At 41.7% G+C, this 19,190-nt stretch overlaps 1 protein-coding gene across 3 annotated transcripts in view; it reads left to right on the top strand.

The window, feature by feature from the left end:
• LOC136466755 (centromere/kinetochore protein zw10 homolog) overlaps nt 1-6,248 on the top strand; it is a 32,042-nt gene extending 25,794 nt beyond the window's left edge. Inside the window, exons 5-16 of one of the 3 annotated variants that reach the window (XM_066465257.1) lie at nt 86-247; nt 602-760; nt 2,392-2,622; nt 2,700-2,810; nt 3,048-3,140; nt 3,301-3,396; nt 4,295-4,423; nt 4,527-4,604; nt 5,093-5,251; nt 5,333-5,486; nt 5,556-5,665; nt 5,985-6,248. In XM_066465257.1, coding sequence (XP_066321354.1) covers nt 86-247; nt 602-760; nt 2,392-2,622; nt 2,700-2,810; nt 3,048-3,140; nt 3,301-3,396; nt 4,295-4,423; nt 4,527-4,604; nt 5,093-5,251; nt 5,333-5,486; nt 5,556-5,665; nt 5,985-6,068 — 1,566 coding nt within the window. In that variant the 3' untranslated portion in view covers nt 6,069-6,248. The remainder of the gene's footprint in view (nt 1-85; nt 248-601; nt 761-2,391; nt 2,623-2,699; nt 2,811-3,047; nt 3,141-3,300; nt 3,397-4,294; nt 4,424-4,526; nt 4,605-5,092; nt 5,252-5,332; nt 5,487-5,555; nt 5,666-5,984) is intronic. The other 2 variants (XM_066465258.1, XM_066465259.1) reach the window with 2 other exon arrangements.
• The last annotated feature ends 12,942 nt before the right edge of the window (nt 6,249-19,190 follow it).

Raw genomic sequence — 19,190 nt, 5'->3', positions numbered from 1 at the left:
GGGCACCTTGCATAAGTGTTGACCCCATATTACATGATAACATTGTACTCCAAATGTATGACCTTTTCATTTCTTTGTTTTGCAGACTATTGATGCCCTAGGCTATGGGATGGCAAAAATTGCAGACAAGATGATGAAACATATTCTGGTTCCAGCAATCAGTAACATACAGGTGTCAGTGATTGAGGAAGGTGGTCCAGAACACTCTGTATCAGTCTTGAGTGTAGCCCCTTCTGAGGAAATAAAAGTAAGCCTTTCATGGTGTTTCCTGATTTCTAAAGAAAATTGTTTGTCAATACATTTATTCTAAGTAATAACTTTCTGTTTTCAAGGGCTACCTTGACCCAGTTTGTTATCAGCTGTGTGCCTTTGCCATAGTTTTTCAAGACATTACTATATATGTGCTGAATGTGTATCTTCATTTTAAGAAACAACTCAACTGGTAAATATTATATTTTGTTTTAGCAATATTGTGCAGGGGAATTAGATATTTGTTCATCTGGAACGCAAGCCGAAATTAGTTTTATTTCCTGATTACTTTCTGCAGATTAAGTAATCTTGCTTCTTGTTTGCCTTATGCAACTGGTTTTTACTGTTAAAGGACAATAAAGATGGTTCAAATCTGTACTCAAGAATAATTGATGTCATCAAGTTTGTGTGCAAATTCATTTGCATGGAAAATAGCAAGTGGGTTCAGTCTTTTGCAAAGTTAACCTGGCCAAGAATTTCTGATCTGGTTATCACACACTTTCTCTCCAAGGTACCGTTCTTCCTGATTTATCTGAGGAAGGGAAGTCTCAAGAACTATCATTGTGAATTATGATTATCTTTTCTATCTGTAATGCGAGACAAAAACTATTTGTATCTTAACTTGCATTATCTTCACCAAGCATCTACTGCTGCTAGAACATATGGGGCTTTCCAGCAAGTATAGTTTCTTTGTTTACTGTTAATTGAGCTGCCAATCTTTCTTTTGCTATATAAACTAATCCTTTGATTGGTTCAACTACAACGATATGATTTGAATTTGATTTGATTTGCAGCCATCGGCCTGTGAATGCTTCTAATAGCTGTAGTGAGCAGTATGTGATGTTACAAAATACGTATATAAAATCACTAAAGTACATGTTATTATAACCCTCTATTTTGGTTATAGTATCATACTTTCCACCAATTGAACACTTGAGTCCTACAATAAGAAGAATCATATTTGATAGAAAAAGGAACAGTGACCTAAACTTAGTCACTATCCTTACAAACTACAAGCAACTTTGGGATTCGATGAGCTTCCTATTTTCAGTTTTCTACTTTTCTTGTTTGTAGACATTTTCATGATATAATTCTATAAGTACACTCTATAGACTATAATGATCTAGTGAAGTTAGTTTTGTTGATTATATTCTCATTAATTGGACTTCCTCTGTCCTGAAAAGAATGCCATTCTAGCATAATACCGAGTCAAACCATTTTGGCTTGACCAAGTCTATACAAACAAGTATCAATATTTTTGATACCAAATAAGTGTCATTAGATTATTACCTATTTGATGTCATAAATATTGATACTATTTTCTGTAAACTTGGTCAAACTTTAGATAGTTTGACTAAGGACAAACTTTAGATATGAGTTTTCTTAATATGGCGAGTTTTCGGGAGTAGGCTCTGCCCTCCCTTGTACTTTCTCTCTTTGCTTAATGAAATGACATGCAGCTCTCATGCACCGCTCGAGAAAGACCCCTTATAATTGCATCCTTTTCAGGACAGAGGTAGTATCTACTATCTACCAACCTAGCTATCGTTCGGTTCAGAAAATATATATATGTAGAATAACTAGAAAATGCGTTATCCCTCTAATTCACACATTGTATTATCAAACTTACCACCAAATGAAAACTTGGGTCATACTCCCTCCGTTCCTTAATATAAGCCATATAATTTTTAGCACCAATATTAACGCACGGCTTGGGGAAGGATGTGAGACCGAGAAAAAAAAGGAAAATCAGGCCATCTTCTCTCTCCCAATCAGATTGCTTCCTAAATCTAAGGGATTGGTTGAGGCATGTGCTATGTACGGTGGGAAGGTTTCTAAACTAATCGGCGTGGGAGCTGATACGTACCTATATTTTGGAATTTTCTTTAGAAATCTATATGGCTTATATTAAGGAACGGAGGGAGTATATCTTTGTAGTTCCATGAAGGGAAGAATCGAATTTTGTTGAAAAAGAACAGAGTGATATGAGCTAACTTACAAACTGTCCTTATTAGCCACAAGAAACTTAGGGTTCTATGAACTTCCTCATTTAAGTTCTCTTGTCCGTAGACATTTGCATTGCCAGTCGGCAGTTGCTGTTTCAGGTATTTTTTGGCTGATGCTTTAATTATGTGTTTTCAGGCTGTACCCAATGAGGCATCCAAGCTAATTGAGTTCCAAGATGTCGTGCGAAGTACAGCTGAATTCGAGAACAAACTTAGGAGCATGATGTTTATTTCGCCTGATAGAAAGGATGGCAAGTTGACCCAATTTGTTGATGATGTTGAAGTTCATTTTGCTGTACGGAAGAGAAGTGAAATCTTGGTGAAAGCAAGGAACATTCTTGTACAATATGATTATGATAGTCGTCTGGTGAGTGTAACCCAAGAGTTTCCATGTACAATGTGGGTTCATTTCTTCCATACTTATAAAGAGGCTTGTTATTGCAGGAATCTGGTGACCAAGGTGATTCTGTTGTTGATCTACTTTTTCAGCCAGAGAAGTGTTTTACATCTAAATCGGCACTTCTAGTAATGAAATTGGTTCATGGAGCCCTCAAGGTATGCCTGGCGCTACATTCTTATGTTTTTTTTTGTGTGTTCTACTCATCCATCGTCACAGTTTCACAGATGAGAACTACTGTTCTGTTCATCATGGCATGCATTCTTCCCATAGTTGCAAGCATTGACTATTGCATGCGAATGCACCATTCCACTTTTTTAGTGTTCGTGAGCTGTAAATTCCTATTGGATGAGGATTTGATGCACATCCATTTTCTTGTTGAATAACCAGAGCAGGATGCATCTTTGTCATCAGCAAGAGTAGCTAAGGAGTTCTGCTTTGCTGCTAGGGATGTTTTGCTCCTTTATAAGGCTATTGTGCCAGTTCAGGTTCGTGTATGTACTAACTTTGAATGATAGTTTTAGGTTTCCACATTATACCATGGTTGTACTCAAAGCAAATCACACTGTATTCTAGCTTCAGTTCTATCTTTTTTAGCACTATTATTGTTTCATAGTAATTGACCTTTGTCAATTTTTTTTTCTGAAGCTAGAGAAGCAATTTGATAGCTTAAGTCAAGTGGCTGCTATTGTTCACAATGATTTCTATCATTTGTCCCAAGAAATTCTGGGCCTTGCATTTCAGGTGTGCATGCCCAACTTGTTGCTGCTTGTATCATTATTGATCTTGAGTTTTGCTTGAGTATGTTAGTGTGTTCTTGCTAAAAAATGCAGATATGTAATAAACTATTTATTCTTTATCTTCCATGTATTAAATTATGTTATACTGTTATCCTATACTTTATATAGTCATTGAAATTCGTTTCATTTTGGGTTTGATACTAGGGAAGGCCTTAGGATTTGCACTGGAGGAAGCCCTGTTTGTTTCAGTCGGATATTGGTGGTTTTAGCTTTTATAATCCCTATATGAAACAAACAGCCAGCTTCTGACCCTAGATTCCAGAATACAGGAATTTTACTGGATTGTAGCACACCTGATCGTCCGTTCCACTCCCCTTCCTGTGTTACCACCTCGCTTCCTGCAGCCAACACCAATAAAATTTCTTATCTGCCATGCTGTCTGAGCTCATGTACTGCCTCCAGCGGTCCAGCCCCACCCATCCTGCTGGTGCACTTGCAGGCAGTGGAACCCTTGCTGCCACCTACCACCACTGCCCACTGCTCAGGGCCTCAGGGGACTTTGTGAAAAACCAAGACAAGAAACTCACCAAGTTGCAGCTGGCTGTTGTGTTCAAGTTCAACTATGCTTTCTATGGCGACGGGGCAACATTGTTGTGTGATAAGATAGAGTGTTTACTTTGCACATGAAAAAAAAATCTATGCCTCTACGTCTGGATTGATCTTGTTTACTTCCAACAAAACAAAAAAGAACCAGTCTCATGCAGTCATGCTGTTGAAATTTATTTTTCCTCTTCGGGCAACCAAATTAAATAGCACTTTTTAAGAGATATTTTTCTTAAGATATTTCATGTGTTTCCAAAATGAAACGTGTTCTGCTAATCTTTGTGGATGCTTTTCTCCAGTATCGTGCAGATTTTCCTAGTGATCTACAGAAACAGGTTGTTTTTGTGGATTTAGCCCCAATCTTCTCCCAGATGGCAGATGCTGTATTGAGAAGACAAATACAACTCGCTGTTGATACTATAAGTGAGGTCATTAGATCTTTCTAATTATGAAGTTCTATTCCACACACATAATTACTTCTAGTTTTGAGCTTCTATTTAAATTTTCTAGTTCGTTGCATTGTTTTAACAGGCTATAGATGGCGCTGAAGGTTTTCAGAACACACACCAACCTCAGCATTATGAGTCAGCAAAATTTAGTATCGAGCAGGTCTGTTCCACTTGAACCCTGAAAAATGATGGGGACTTCATACATATTTACTTCAAAATTTAGTTCGCTTGTTCATTGAGCTAATTACTTGTAGTCCCAGTCAAACATTTCCCAGTGGAGAAACAAGACAAAACAACCATGGTTTATAAGTCCAAATTTGCACTTTTCGCGATGAAATTAACAAGAGAATTATGTATTTATAATTGTAAATGAGTAAAATACGCATTGGGAAGCCTTGTGCCCTGTTGCTACATCTATTCGCCATTATTTAGGGATCTTTTTACCAGCAATCTCACAAATCATCCAAAGAACATTTTGCTTCAATCTTCCCTGGATCTCCAATGAAATAAAAATTGTCTTCTTCATGATGTGCCAAATATCAGCAGCATTCAATTTCCATTGTTGATGATTATTTTCAATTTTTCATCTAAATGGACATTTCAGTTAAACATCATTATTTACTCTGCTGATCTATGGGTTCAATTCAGGCCGTGTTTATTTTGGAAAAGATACGCATCATGTGGGAATCGATACTGCCAAGATCAACTTACAGGAAAAGTATGTGTCACGTCCTTGGGTCTGTCTTCTCAAGAATTACAAGGGATATGCTTCTGATAGATGACATGGCAGCAGAAGAGACATTGCAGGTGATACATGTTATGACATGATGGTTTGAGGTGATACATGTTATGCCATAATGGTATGTTCATTAATATACATGCTTACAGCTTCAAGGCCTTATCCATTTGGCTCTGGAAAACCTCTCTTCACTATTTCTTTCCCTGGTTGAGAACGATGATGACAGCACAAAGTTAGACCATGACACTTGGATTCAGTTGGATGGAATTATACCCTCTTTGAAAAAGTTCCGCAAGCTTGCAGGTATTTTGTTGGTTCTGATTATGGATTTCTTTTCATCTTTAAATGGGCATATTTTTTTTGTTCAGTCAGATAACGCTGAAAATAATTATTGTTCAGAGTTGCTTGATATGTCATTGAAGTCCATCACAGCATGTTGGGAAAGTGGAGACCTAGCTAGATGTGGTTTCACATCATCTGAGGTGAGCAAGCCCAGCTCCCATCTTTTCTTTAAAAAAAGAATCTTCATATATGTTTCATATACAATATCAGCGGCAGCACTTTATTTTTGGGCATTGATTTATCTCATAGGTCCTTGGATCTCTCATAACTTTGTCTTGCGCCCCCATATGTTTCTGTGTATCTCAATCTGTGATTTGCACATGTTTGTTACGGGAACCTCAGTATTCCTAATTCAAGCTACTGCATGACAACTTTATGATCTTTTCAATGTTGAAAAATATCCTAAATTTCACGTCTGTTTTCTTAGTTTAACCGATCAGTTTTTTTAATCATGTACAGGTGCAAAATTTCATCAAAGCAATATTTGCCGACTCGCCTCTTAGGAAGGAGTGCCTAGGATGGATTGTTAGGACGCCAGCTTAGAATGCAGAAGCAGCAGCATATTTGTCTCCGGGTCAATGATTTTTTTTTTCAAATTCTTTTGACCACCATGTCGTGAAGTATTAATTGGTATGAGCTACGTTGGCACTGAAGGAGAGAGTTGCAATCTGACTCCCCAGTTCAATACTAACCCCACTGCCTGGATCTGGGCTGATCAGATAAGACTAGCAAATGTGCATGTTAATATGTTATTATTGTCTTCCTGGTCTTAAGTGACATTTCCAAAAGATCTTAAGCAAATGCAAGGAGGTGAAAGGAGGATGGCCTGAGCTAAATATATAAGCTGCATGGCAGTCTGTAAACAAAGAACTTGGTGACCCAAGGTTATGAAGGAGATACTGGGCATGGAGAAGAAAATAGGCAAGAAAAAAAATGATTTTGAGTGACAATAAAATTTCGTTAGAACCGCAACTTTTTGTTATTATATGCAATCCGTGACGTTCTTGTGATGAAAAATCATCACACTAATCTGCCACGTAACAGGACAGGCGATGTGGCAATTTGGCAGCACCAAGATGGGTTCGGGTGACAAGCTCAGTTTGGTTGGTGCAATAGATTTGTGTACTACCAAAATTTGATTGGTTACAATATATATGCTATTCAACAACTATCAAGTTGAATAAGTGATTCAACGCGTCAACCAACAAATCAATTACCCTGCAATCGTATTGGTTACAATATATATGCTATTCAACAGATATCATGTTGAATAAGTTATTCAACGCGTCAACCAACAAATCAATTACCCTGCAATCCTAAAGAGACTATCTGCAACTGTAAAATCCTGAGTGTCAACTATGACATGGTTCACCACCCATAACCGTAAAAAGGCCTACAATTCTGAGCGTTAAATATCTCATGCTGGTCTGCCAGCCACAACCGTAAAAAGACCTACCAAAACCATAGTCCGCCTCCCACATATGTAAAAAGACCTACCAAAACCATAAGTGTGTGCTCTATAACGTCACCTCACATAAATAAATACTCCTAACCCTAGATATATCACTTTCCTCTCTTTTTTTCACTCTCCACCCACCCAGATCACAGTAGCGACGGCAGTGACTTCCTAGCACAAGGCGGATCCGGTGTGGTGCCCCTCCCCCACTAGCCCCACATCGGCATCGTCACCTGGCGGCAACATCCCCTCTCCTGCACATGGTGGCGACGTCCCTTCCCCTACACCAAGCAGCGCCCATGACTACCTTCTCCACATCAGCGACAACAACATCGCTTTCCCCGGCAACTGTCTCCCTCTTCTACACATGGCGGCGGCGTCCCTTCCCCTACAACTAGCGGTGGCAGCGGCTTCCTTCCCCCACATCATCGATAGCGGCATCATCTTCCCCGTACCTGGTGGTGATGTCCCCTCTCCTACACATGGCGGTGGCGTCCCTTCCCCTACACCAAACAACGGGGTTCCCCTCGGATGGGGGCTCCTCCAGGCGCAACGGATGATCATCCTCTCGACATCAGATGGGGGCTTCTCCGTGATGCACAAAAGATAAAAATCGATATGCATCTATCGTTGATTTGGCAAATATTTTCTAGTAGAAGTTTATTTATCAATATTTCTAGTCATCAATATATGGATTCAAGGTATACTTAGTCTAGCCCTTTTAGGCTTGAAAAAAATCTCAATTCCCAATCAGTTGTGCCGCATATGCATCTTAACTTTTGCCATGCTTATGCTTCGAGCAAAATATAGTTATTTCATCTAGCTGAAATTTCTACAATATTCTTGTATTTCTCTCTTATTTTTTTTCATCCTTTTTACTTGTATATAACCTGTCTTTTTTAACAAAAAGCCCAATCCGGTTACTTAAAAAATAAAAAATACATTCAATATAAAACTATATATGCATTTCTAGTGATTTACTAATCTGGCCACCACAGGATGCTTGCAGCCTTGCAGACAAATAAAACTTCAAATGCATTATAGTCCTTCTTGACTTAATTAATGCATTTAGTTGGATTGCTAATCATGCAAAGAAACATCCTGTAAATCCTTCACGCACCCATTTAATGACTAAGGATTTATATTAACACAAAACACATTGTGTGTGTGTGTGTGGACATGGTCCATTAGCCAAAACATGTGCTTTCACTAAAATGGTTTGAATTTTCTGATTGATGACTTTGTAGTTTGCATTGATAGAATTGACACTGCTTTTGATCTTAATATTTTACTGAACTGGTGTCTTTCAAATGCATATGGTTATTGCAATAATCATGCAGGCAAACTTTATGAATAGTCCAATATATATAGTCTAATGGTGCACAGCTTCGCTTTCCATGGCCCCGCCATACAGTCTAATGGAACAGCGATGCTTCACATTATCGACCTTGTGATGGACAGCAATGAATCCATGCAAAAAAAATGGAAGGGTGACTTTTGGATGGCAATGAATCCATGCAAAAAATAATAATAAACAAAACTACCAGGAAATTTATGCCGGCAAATAATCTGCCATGCAAAGCACTAAGCACCTTCCCGCTTTGCTTGCTCCTAGTTGGAAATCCTGGTTCTCTACTGCTGGACATGCAACCACTTCATCAACGCTTCCTGGTTTGGCAAAATTAGGTCCTGGACACTAAAAAAAGATAGCCTTTGCTGCAACGCATAAAAAAAACTTATCTTTGTCCAAACACACTAAAACTCTTTGGTAATTGGGTCCTGGACACTACACCTCTTATTATAATCGTTTTTAATAGAAAGGTACACGAAAAGACGAAATTATTCCTGCCTATTCTCTTGTTTCCCCTGCTGCCGAACGGGATGGCCAAAACAGATCAGGACTTCCTCGTTGCGCCGCTCCTGCTGCTCCCGAGACACGCTCGCCAGCTCCCTCCGTTCGGCCATCTCCTACTGCTGCCCCGCCCTACTCCAGGCGCACGGCCGCGCCCTTCGCCAGCGCCCCGAGGCCAGGCCTGTTCCCTCCTGGGCGGCGGTCACGGCGGCGGCGCCCGCTCGTGGCAGGAAATGGAGGAACCTCCTCCACGATTCTTCACCGACATTTTCCTAAAGAACCACGTGAAAGGACCTAGGATGCCGCCTAGAGGGGGGTGAATAGGCGTTTCTGAAAATTAACACCTTTAAATGCGGAAACAATTAGAAAAGGGGAGTTTCCAAAATGGAAACTCCAAATCAAGGGTACTACCACCCCTCACAAGTTAGCCACAAAGTAAACAAGGTATAAAGAATATATCTAGAAGCTACAACCCTGCAACACCAAGTTAGAACAGAGAATAAATATTTTCAGTGGAGGCAGGAAATACCGGACGTGTCCGGTATGAATACCGGACGTGTCCGGTATACACGATTTCTGCAGATCAGCCCCGAACTTGCTCCTTTCGATTTCTATCTTCAAACCAAACTGCAGGCACCTAATGGAGATGACAATATACACAGAGAACCTGCAGTACAGCTAGAGCAACACAAATATCAAATGAAATGCAAATTAAGACACGATATTTGTTTTACCGAAGTTCGGACTTGTTCGAGTCCTACTCTCCGTTGAGGGGGCTGCGGGCGACCCAGCGAAGGTCAGCCCTAGAGGGTACCACGAAGGTCACTCTAGCCGGAGTCTTTTCCAACTCCTTTTCCTCCTTCCACTAAATGATTCCGAGGCGGCGGAATCGACCGTTACAAACTTTCCAAAGCAACCACAATCTCTCGGTTGCTCTCCGGCGACGCCTAGCCGTCTAGGACCGAAGAGTCCAAGAGTAACAAATGCGAATCACGAGATTGACAATATGCACAAGTGCTCAAGTGGTGGCTTGCTCTCTTTTTCAAATTCTTTCTCAACCCACAAATTGATTTTGCAATTTGGATCACACACTCACTAAGAGAGGGTTTAGGAGAGTTGGCAAGGCTCAAAAACGTGTGTCTATCACAGCAGAATCAGCAGCCTCCAAAGGTGGAGGCTTGGGGGTATTTATAGCCCCCTTGAAAAACTAGCCGTTTTATAGCCGTTGCAATACCGGACATGTCCGGTATGCATACCGGACACGCCCGGTATGACTCACACTGCGCCAACGGTAACTAAGTTACAGTGAAGTTGTGAGGTGTCGGAACTCCCGAAGAATGCCGGGACTTCCGACCGTCGGAACTCCCGACTCAAGTCAGAACCCCCGACCCTCAGTAATTTTGAAAAACATGTAACTGAGTTAAAGTTAGTGAGGTGTCGGAACTCCCGACACATGTCGGAACTCCCGACCGTCGGAACTCCCGACTTACGTCGGAACTCCCGACTCTCACGGCTTTTGAAAACTAGCCGTTGGCCTCTGGTCATCCATACCGGACACGTCCGGTATGAATACCGGACATGTCCGGTATGACCAGGACAGTGAACCCTCCAAGTCAATTGAAGTGCGACACGTCGGAACTCCCGACCCATGCCGGGACTCCCGACCGTCGGAACTCCCGACCTGTGTCGGAACTCCCGACGAACCAACCCGAGAACAACAGGTTTACAGCTGCTGGACAAATACCAGACACGTCCGGTATGAATATCGGACACGTCCGGTATTGCCAGACCAGCAAGTGATCAGTTAGCACTTTTGTCGCTCAAATACTCAAAACTCACATGGGTTGGCTTGAGCACTTATGAAACATTATCTATCAACATGATGCATCCCTCTTCATAGTACGGCATACCTATTAAACTCAAGATAAACGGAAATATGAATTTGTACCACTTGAGTTGTTCTTTTGAATTGATGCCGTCCTTTCCAATCTTCATCAAGTAAGGGTGCTAACATGTTGATGTTGATCTTTTCACTTGAGCATAGCCATCTTGAGCATGTGACTTGATTCCATTCATCAAGTTTGAATAATCCCAGATGTATCAAGTCACTTCCATCAAATACTTCATTATAGATTTTATCCTTCACATAAATATGACCATCTTAGCTTGATTAGTACCTCAACTAAATGCAAGTACTTTCTTCTTCACCCTAGCTAGGTTCTTCGGCCGCCAAGCCGTCGCTTGCCCTTCACCCTTGCTTAGTACCTCGAAGCCTTTCCTTGCTATCTTCACCATCTCAAGCCATCAAGTCACATCTTGTGTTGAATCATCCATTCATATGTATTGTTATCTTTTTCATTTTAATTTAGCAAGCTTCAAATATGAGACCATTCCATATGCAATCCCTTATGTCTCATTAACTAATAATCATGAGCTTGCTTTCACATAGTACATGGAAATCCCACAAGAAATAAGCCTTCACATGATTTCCATTTGCATTGTTGTCTTGTGCTTGAACTAGATTGTTTATACAACAATACATCATTTTGGCTTTCATTAAGTACCTTGTGAGATAACCTATTACCTGTTCACACTTAGCAAACGGGTTAGTCCTTTTAATCACGTTGTCATTCAATCATCCAAAACCCACAAAAGGGCTAGATGCACTTTCAATCTCCCCCTTTTTGGTGATTGATGACAACTTGATTAAAGCTTACAAAATGATATAAACATTTAAACTTTTGGGTTCAATGATTTATGAGAGGCTCCCCCTTAATATGTGCTTATGATTAGAATCCACAAAATGACCTCAAATGTCAATTGCACATACTAAAACAAATAGGAGACTCCCCCTAAATCATTGCATCCGTGGGGTGCATGTGTGTGTGACAAAGAGGAACCGTGATGCATATGACATGATATATCATACAAGAATAAATATAAAGGCATCACATCAAATATTTTCATTGTAGCATGCATAGTCCTTATGAAAATAAATATGACACATGTAATTCACACATAGCACTCATTACAAATTTTCTCAAGTCCAGAAACCACTGATATATATAGAAAAAGATCATGTCTCAAGAGATACATAGATAAAGCATAAGTAAGTCTCATCTCTCACATGATACAATCTATCTCAAATCCAAGATACATCAATGAAGCTCAGAAACAAACTACAGCCTGCAGTACATATTTTCAGGTACAAAGATAAGCAAATGAAACTATCCTGAAGCTTTAATCAGTCTCTCTCCCCCTTTGTCATCTATCACCACAAAGGTCCAACAATGACATACTAAGGACAAAGGGGCTACAAGCTGTCACGGAAAGCTGAGATCACTCATCATCATCATCATCTCGACCAGCATCCTCATCATCTGAGCGTGCAACACCGGCTGGACGAGAACCACCCGCACCAGACGCGTCATAGCCACCAGACCCGTAGAAGCCACCACCACCAGTCAGGTCACTCCACCAATCTGTAGCATAATCGTCTGCAGTGCTGGGACGTGGCTGAGAGTGAGTAGGCACACGAGCCTGAAGTGGTAGAGTGTCAGGGTGCTCAGGTGCCTGCTGCTGCTGCTGTCGCTGTATGAACTCAACATACTCTCTATCATATCTAGCCTGCTGCTGCTCCTCAGTCTCAGGCTCACTAGCTGCCTCATCTGATAGAGGAGACCTAGGAGGGTCAAGCTCAAGATTAGAAGCAATTTGCTTCAAAGTCCGAGTGTCCTTCCTCCTAGCCTCCCTCTCCTTCTGCTGCCGGGTCTGGATGTCACGGCACATCCCAAAAATGGAGCTGAAAAGCCTGCGGATAGGCGAGGGAGGACTGCCACGGCGTGAAGTAGAATGTGAAGGAGCACGCGGTGAAGGTGAAGCTCCTGCTGGTGCACCACTCCCAGGTGCATCTGCCTCTGGTGCTGCTGCTGCTCCTCCTGGTCCTGCTGGAGGTAACCCGGTCTTAGGCAGATCTGCAATAATCTTTAGGGCCTTGTGAATCTTATCATACTCAAATGTGTGCCCTGTCACTTGCTCAATCATATGCATGATATAAGGAGCAAAACCACAGCCCTTGAGGGGCCTCTCTCCAACACTCCTGATCTCGGACCAAATAAAGTCAAACACGCTGAAGGGCCGAGCATCAGGTGCCATCCTGTGGAGTAGGTTCCTGGAGTAATCAGCAATGGTGCCCTTGTCTCCACCCTTGCAGTCAATAGTCTTCCTGAACATCCTGTCCAGGTACCTGTAGGTAGGGTGAAGACCTAGAACCTTCCCCACAGCTCCTCTCTGACCACCAGGAGGATACATATATGCGAGCTGCTCAGGAGGTAACACCTGCTCGGTGTGGATCCTGTCCCTCTGGAGATCATCCTCAGAGAAGCCAAGCTGGGTGGCAAATACATCATAGTCAACACTGTACCACTGGCCCTCAAGCATCCAGTGCATCCGCCTCTCATCCTCCTCAACGAACAGAGTAGCATAGAACTGAGCTACTACCTCTGTGTTCCAGTCATGCTGGAACTCCATGATCTCATAAACTCCTGTGCTCTGGCAGATGGCAATAGCATGATCAACTGAGGCCTTCTGCAACTCTCTAATATATTACCAGTCAATCCACTGAGACCTGGCAATTACTGGGTTCCTGGTAAGAATCACACTGGAGTAGAAGTCCAAGTGAAAGGCTGTCTGGAAGCGGTGATCGTACTGAACCTTAGGTAAGCTCCTCGGATCAACCCTTCGCTCATCTCTAGCCTTCCTGGTCATACCCTTTCCCCTGTAGTCAACTCTGGGAACATAGGAGGGCACATTGGGCAGACGTGTCTCAAGAAGACCATAATGCATCCCCTGACCAGGCTGGTGCTGAACTGGAGGAACGGACTCCTCCTCCTCAATCTCCTACTCCTCATCTGAGCTGTCACCATCTGATCCTCTGTCAGTGCTCTTCCTCTTTCTTTCATCTCTAGACTCTACTCTGAACTCATCAGTGTCTGTGTCAGAAGAAGAGCTCCCGGACCCCTCTGCATACTGAGCTGCTGCACTAGAGGCAGCCCTGGTGGACCTCCTGCTGGTAGGCTGAAATCCAGGATGCATATCCTGTCTCGCCTTCTTGTACTTCTCAAGTGCTGGATCATGCCTGTGCTTGGACCTCGGCTCCTGTCGTCCACTCATGGCTGCTGTCCTATATCCAAATATTTCCAAATAATTTTAGATACATGCCCATAGCTTATTCTTGAATTGTAATTAGACATAGATTCTTTTATCCAAGGTTTTACAATCACCTCGACACACCGTTGTCACAAGGTTTGCAAAACATAGATACAAAAGAAACTAAGCCTAACAAACCATTCAGATAGGATTGAGTCAGAGAACAGCAGGGAGTCTGCTCTGCTGGGCCATACCGGACACGTCCAGTAGCATACCGGATACGTCCGGTATGGGCGACCAGCAACCCTAACCGGGGTTTCTCGATTCAAACCACCACGGATCAATTCCAAACTTTGGGCATTGCTTCTATATCACCAATGTAGCATATTTACCGAAGGAATTTTAAAATCTTGCATTGACCATGTAGATCAGACGAGGTCCGTGATTAGGGTACCTTGAGAGGAGAGAAGATAGAGCGATGTGAAATCCAAATCCACGGGCCTTCAATTCTTGATCCAAGTCTTCTCCAATGCAATCTCCCTCTCTCTCTTTTCCTTGATGAGATCCTTGGTCGCCCTAGGGGAGAAGAAGGGCGTCGGCTGGTTGGTTTGGAGGAGGCAAGTCTGTTTGGGCCGAAGGGGTAAGCTCTATTTTTATAATCCCGCTCATACCGGACACGTCCGGTAGCATACCGGACACGTCCGGTATACGCGGGCTGGCCCAAATAATTCCAAAATGTGTTCTCACTCTTCCAAACCCTTTCTCTGTTGTTGCTCAGTCCAAAAAGGTGTATGATCTTGATCCAAACCGAGTACTATCACTTTTCTTATCAAATGCCATCAATTTATTTTCTCTTTTCCAAATAAATGGCATAATCAATAATTTGCTTGCTTGAGAGAGATAAAGTGAGACAAAGTAGATTGTGGACTTAAGAGAGCCATGTCATGTGTGATTAGCCAATCAAACAATCAAGGAGAGCTATAATCATCACATGGCAAGGCTAGGTCACAAAGACCAAGATTCAAATAGTTTCTCAAATTCACACTTCCTACTCATGCTAGTTAGGGATTTTTGAAAAACATCTCTCCTATATCACACAAATGCACATTCTAACATATACAGGGCCTTAGATGCACTTACAATGTATGTATGTAAACACATACCTTTGCCTTGAGCCCGCAAGAATATCACTAAGAAGACAAGCATCATGATGATCTTTATGTTGACCTCAATTGCCAAATAATCATGCTAGATACATTTTCATCCAAAGAACTACAAAGAATGCTAGATAAATTTGTTAGTCCACAATGGTGCAAAATGAAAATTTAGCTCCCCCTAAATAAGTGCTTCACGTATTTTGAATGACTTTTAACAAGCACTTTTATTCTAATAAGAAATTGAGAGCCAATTTTTCATTTTGACCATAAACCAAATAAGATTGCCATAGTTAAAAGTGAGTTTAAGAGATGCTCACAATCCACTTAGATTTGATAAAACACAAGCTTCTGAGTAAGTTAAGGATATATAAAAAATGTATGGATCGAATACTCAGTTGGAACACAATTAGTGTTCTGGTCCATGCAATACCGGACATGTCCGGTAGTATACCGGACACGTCCGGAATACACAGAACAGAAACACTGTCTTCTGTCCCTGTCCATACCGGACACGTCCGATTGTAATGCCGAACACGTCCGATAGGTGAAAGACGGAACCAATTAAGTTGCTGCTTGTGATTCTTCATTTTAACTGTAATATTTATTTATTGTATACTTGCATCTCAACAAATAAATTACTCTACTAGAGAGCTAATAAAAGCATCATATGGCAAACATGATGAATCTCAAGTGAAATTAATTAGCCACTTTCATTATTTCACAAATGTACTTATTTGTGAACTATAGAACATGAAATGAACAAGATGGCTATCCTAAAAGGTTTAGGTACTTGTTACCAATGGTGAGGATGAAATATATGAGATGTTCATTGAATTATCTTCGGGTCAACCATATAAGGGATTAAGATAAGAATTGGTTGATAGATTGAGTGAATATAGTCAAATTGCTTGCTCAACCACCCCGAGGGCTTCATCTCATCACCAAGTACCTACATCATTAACCTAAGCACACTTTGGTACCCAACTCTTGTTGGGTCCTTTTGAGTTAGTCAATAAGTGCTTAGGCACCCAAATGGCTTTAGCATTAGTTTGTGGTGAACACATCACCTTACTAGTGCTAACTCCATTTGTGGTCTTCCTAAGCATATCATTATAAACAAATGTGTTTGGCTTAGGAGTTTTACCATTTGGGCATTCATAGCTTAGATGCCCCTTTCTTCTACAAGCATAGCATATGCGGCCTTTGTGTGCTCTATGCTTGATTTGCTTGTATGGACATCTATCAACCTTGTGGCCCATCTCATTGCACCCATAGCATCTTCTAGTTGCAACTTGGGCTTCCTTTCTTGCTTCTTTGTACATTGGGCATTTCTTGGTAGAAGCCTTTTGATTGGCGGCTTCAACTTTGTCGGCCCAACTCTTGTGTGGACACATAGCCCACTCATGTCCATACAATCCACAACCATAGCACATCCTTTTTCCATGTTTCTTGCTCTTGGTTGTGTTGGCCTTGCTTGAGATGTGATTCTTTTGTTGGGCTTTGGAGGAAGCAAGGTTTGAACCCTTCTCAAGCTTCTTCACCATGTTATCATGGTTATCTTGAGAAGGTTGTGCTTTCTCCTTACCCTTCAATCGAATCACATCTTTCTTTAATCTTTGCACTTCTTCTTTGAGCTCTATGTTTTCTATAATATTTAGCTCAATCGAAGATTGGCTTGCTTGAGTAGCACATTCATTAGTACAAGAAATATTTAATTGAGATGGTGTACTAGTGAGCGGATGTGTGAGAGGTTGAGAGAATTTTACCGATGTAATCACAACCTCATGAGCCACCTCAAGCATGATGCTTGATTCTACTACTTCCTCATGAGAGCACTTTAGATGATCATAATTTGCTTGTAGCTCATTATACTTGCTTGATAGTTCATCTAGCCTTGCCTTGAGCTCAAAGTTTTCCTTCTCTAGTTGTGAAACACTAGAAGAGGAGTTAGTAACTAAAGCATGCTCAATTGACAATTTTTCATACCTCTCATTAATTGCCTTTAGCTCTTGCAATTTGGAGATGAGAAACTTTTCTTGATTTTGAAGCGATTGCTCTTGCTTCTCAATCTCTTCTTCAAGCTCATCATTCTTTTCAACTATCTTCATGATGATGAACTTATCTTTATGGTTGAGATGATCAAGGTTGTAGTTGTCTTCAACTTCAACATCACTCTTATCTTGATCATCTACTTGTGCTTTCTCCTTTTCTTGATCTTTCTTGTTATTCTTCTTCTTGCTTTTCTTGGCCATGAGACACAAGTGATGAGTATCATGAGATACTAAGGTTGACTCATCACTTGGTCGCCATCGGGCTTGAGCATCGCTGCAAACAGCTGCTTGCTGGTCTGCTGCCTTGGCCATACCGGACACGTCCGGTATGCATACCGGACACGTCCGGTATGTGCAGGCAGACAGCACGTCATGTGCTGCTTGCACCTCTTGCTCCGGCTCGGTACTCTTGAAGTCTTGTGAGGCTTCTTCGCTGTATGAAGACACAATGGACACACTTTCCATTGACTCGATCTCAAGTGCATCATCACATTTGGATTTTCCATATAAATCAAAAAGTCTAGTCCAAATGAGATGAGCACTCTTCGGAGGTGGTTGTCCATTGAATATTGCCTCATCTTGAACCTCTACACTTAATGTACTCAAAATGACATTAATAGCTTGAGCATTGAGTTGCACGCATATCTCTTCCTCTTTTGACAAATTTTTGTAGTTGCTCCAATCAACTATAGGAAGAGGTATGCTTGCATCCACAATATGCTCAACAAGAGGACTAATATCTCTAAAAGCATTGAGTACATTAATTGACCAAGGTAGAAAGTTTGAACCATCATTTTGGAGAAGCACCGGCTCCAACTCGATAGGCGTCGACATCCTTTTCTCACGGCGGTGAAGCTTTAGGTGAGAACCAAGCTCTGATACCAATTGAAAGGACCTAGGATGCCGCCTAGAGGGGGGTGAATAGGCGTTTCTGAAAATTAACACCTTTAAATGCGGAAACAATTAGAAAAGGGGAGTTTCCAAAATGGAAACTCCAAATCAAGGGTACTACCACCCCTCACAAGTTAGCCACAAAGTAAACAAGGTATAAAGAATATATCTAGAAGCTACAACCCTGCAACACCAAGTTAGAACAGAGAATAAATATTTTCAGTGGAGGCAGGAAATACCGGACGTGTCCGGTATGAATACCGGACGTGTCCGGTATACACGATTTCTGCAGATCAGCCCCGAACTTGCTCCTTTCGATTTCTATCTTCAAACCAAACTGCAGGCACCTAATGGAGATGACAATATACACAGAGAACCTGCAGTACAGCTAGAGCAACACAAATATCAAATGAAATGCAAATTAAGACACGATATTTGTTTTACCGAAGTTCGGACTTGTTCGAGTCCTACTCTCCGTTGAGGGGGCTGCGGGCGACCCAGCGAAGGTCAGCCCTAGAGGGTACCACGAAGGTCACTCTAGCTAGAGTCTTTTCCAACTCCTTTTCCTCCTTCCACTAAATGATTCCGAGGCGGCGGAATCGACCGTTACAAACTTTCCGAAGCAACCACAATCTCTCGGTTGCTCTCCGGCGACGCCTAGCCGTCTAGGACCGAAGAGTCCAAGAGTAACAAATGCGAATCACGAGATTGACAATATGCACAAGTGCTCAAGTGGTGGCTTGCTCTCTTTTTCAAATTCTTTCTCAACCCACAAATTGATTTTGCAATTTGGATCACACACTCACTAAGAGAGGGTTTAGGAGAGTTGGCAAGGCTCAAAAACGTGTGTCTATCACAGCAAAATCAGCAGCCTCCAAAGGTGGAGGCTTGGGGGTATTTATAGCCCCCTTGAAAAACTAGCCGTTTTATAGCCGTTGCAATACCGGACATGTCCGGTATGCATACCGGACACGTCCGGTATGACTCACACTGCGCCAACGGTAACTAAGTTACAGTGAAGTTGTGAGGTGTCGGAACTCCCGACTCAAGTCAGAACCCCCGACCCTCAGTAATTTTGAAAAACATATAACTGAGTTAAAGTTAGTGAGG

The sequence above is a fragment of the Miscanthus floridulus genome, chromosome 7, assembly GCF_019320115.1.
Source record: "Miscanthus floridulus cultivar M001 chromosome 7, ASM1932011v1, whole genome shotgun sequence".
NCBI classification, from domain to species: Eukaryota; Viridiplantae; Streptophyta; class Magnoliopsida; order Poales; family Poaceae; genus Miscanthus; species Miscanthus floridulus.
Note: the sequence above shows the minus strand (reverse complement) of the source record. Positions and strands in the feature narration are given on the sequence as shown.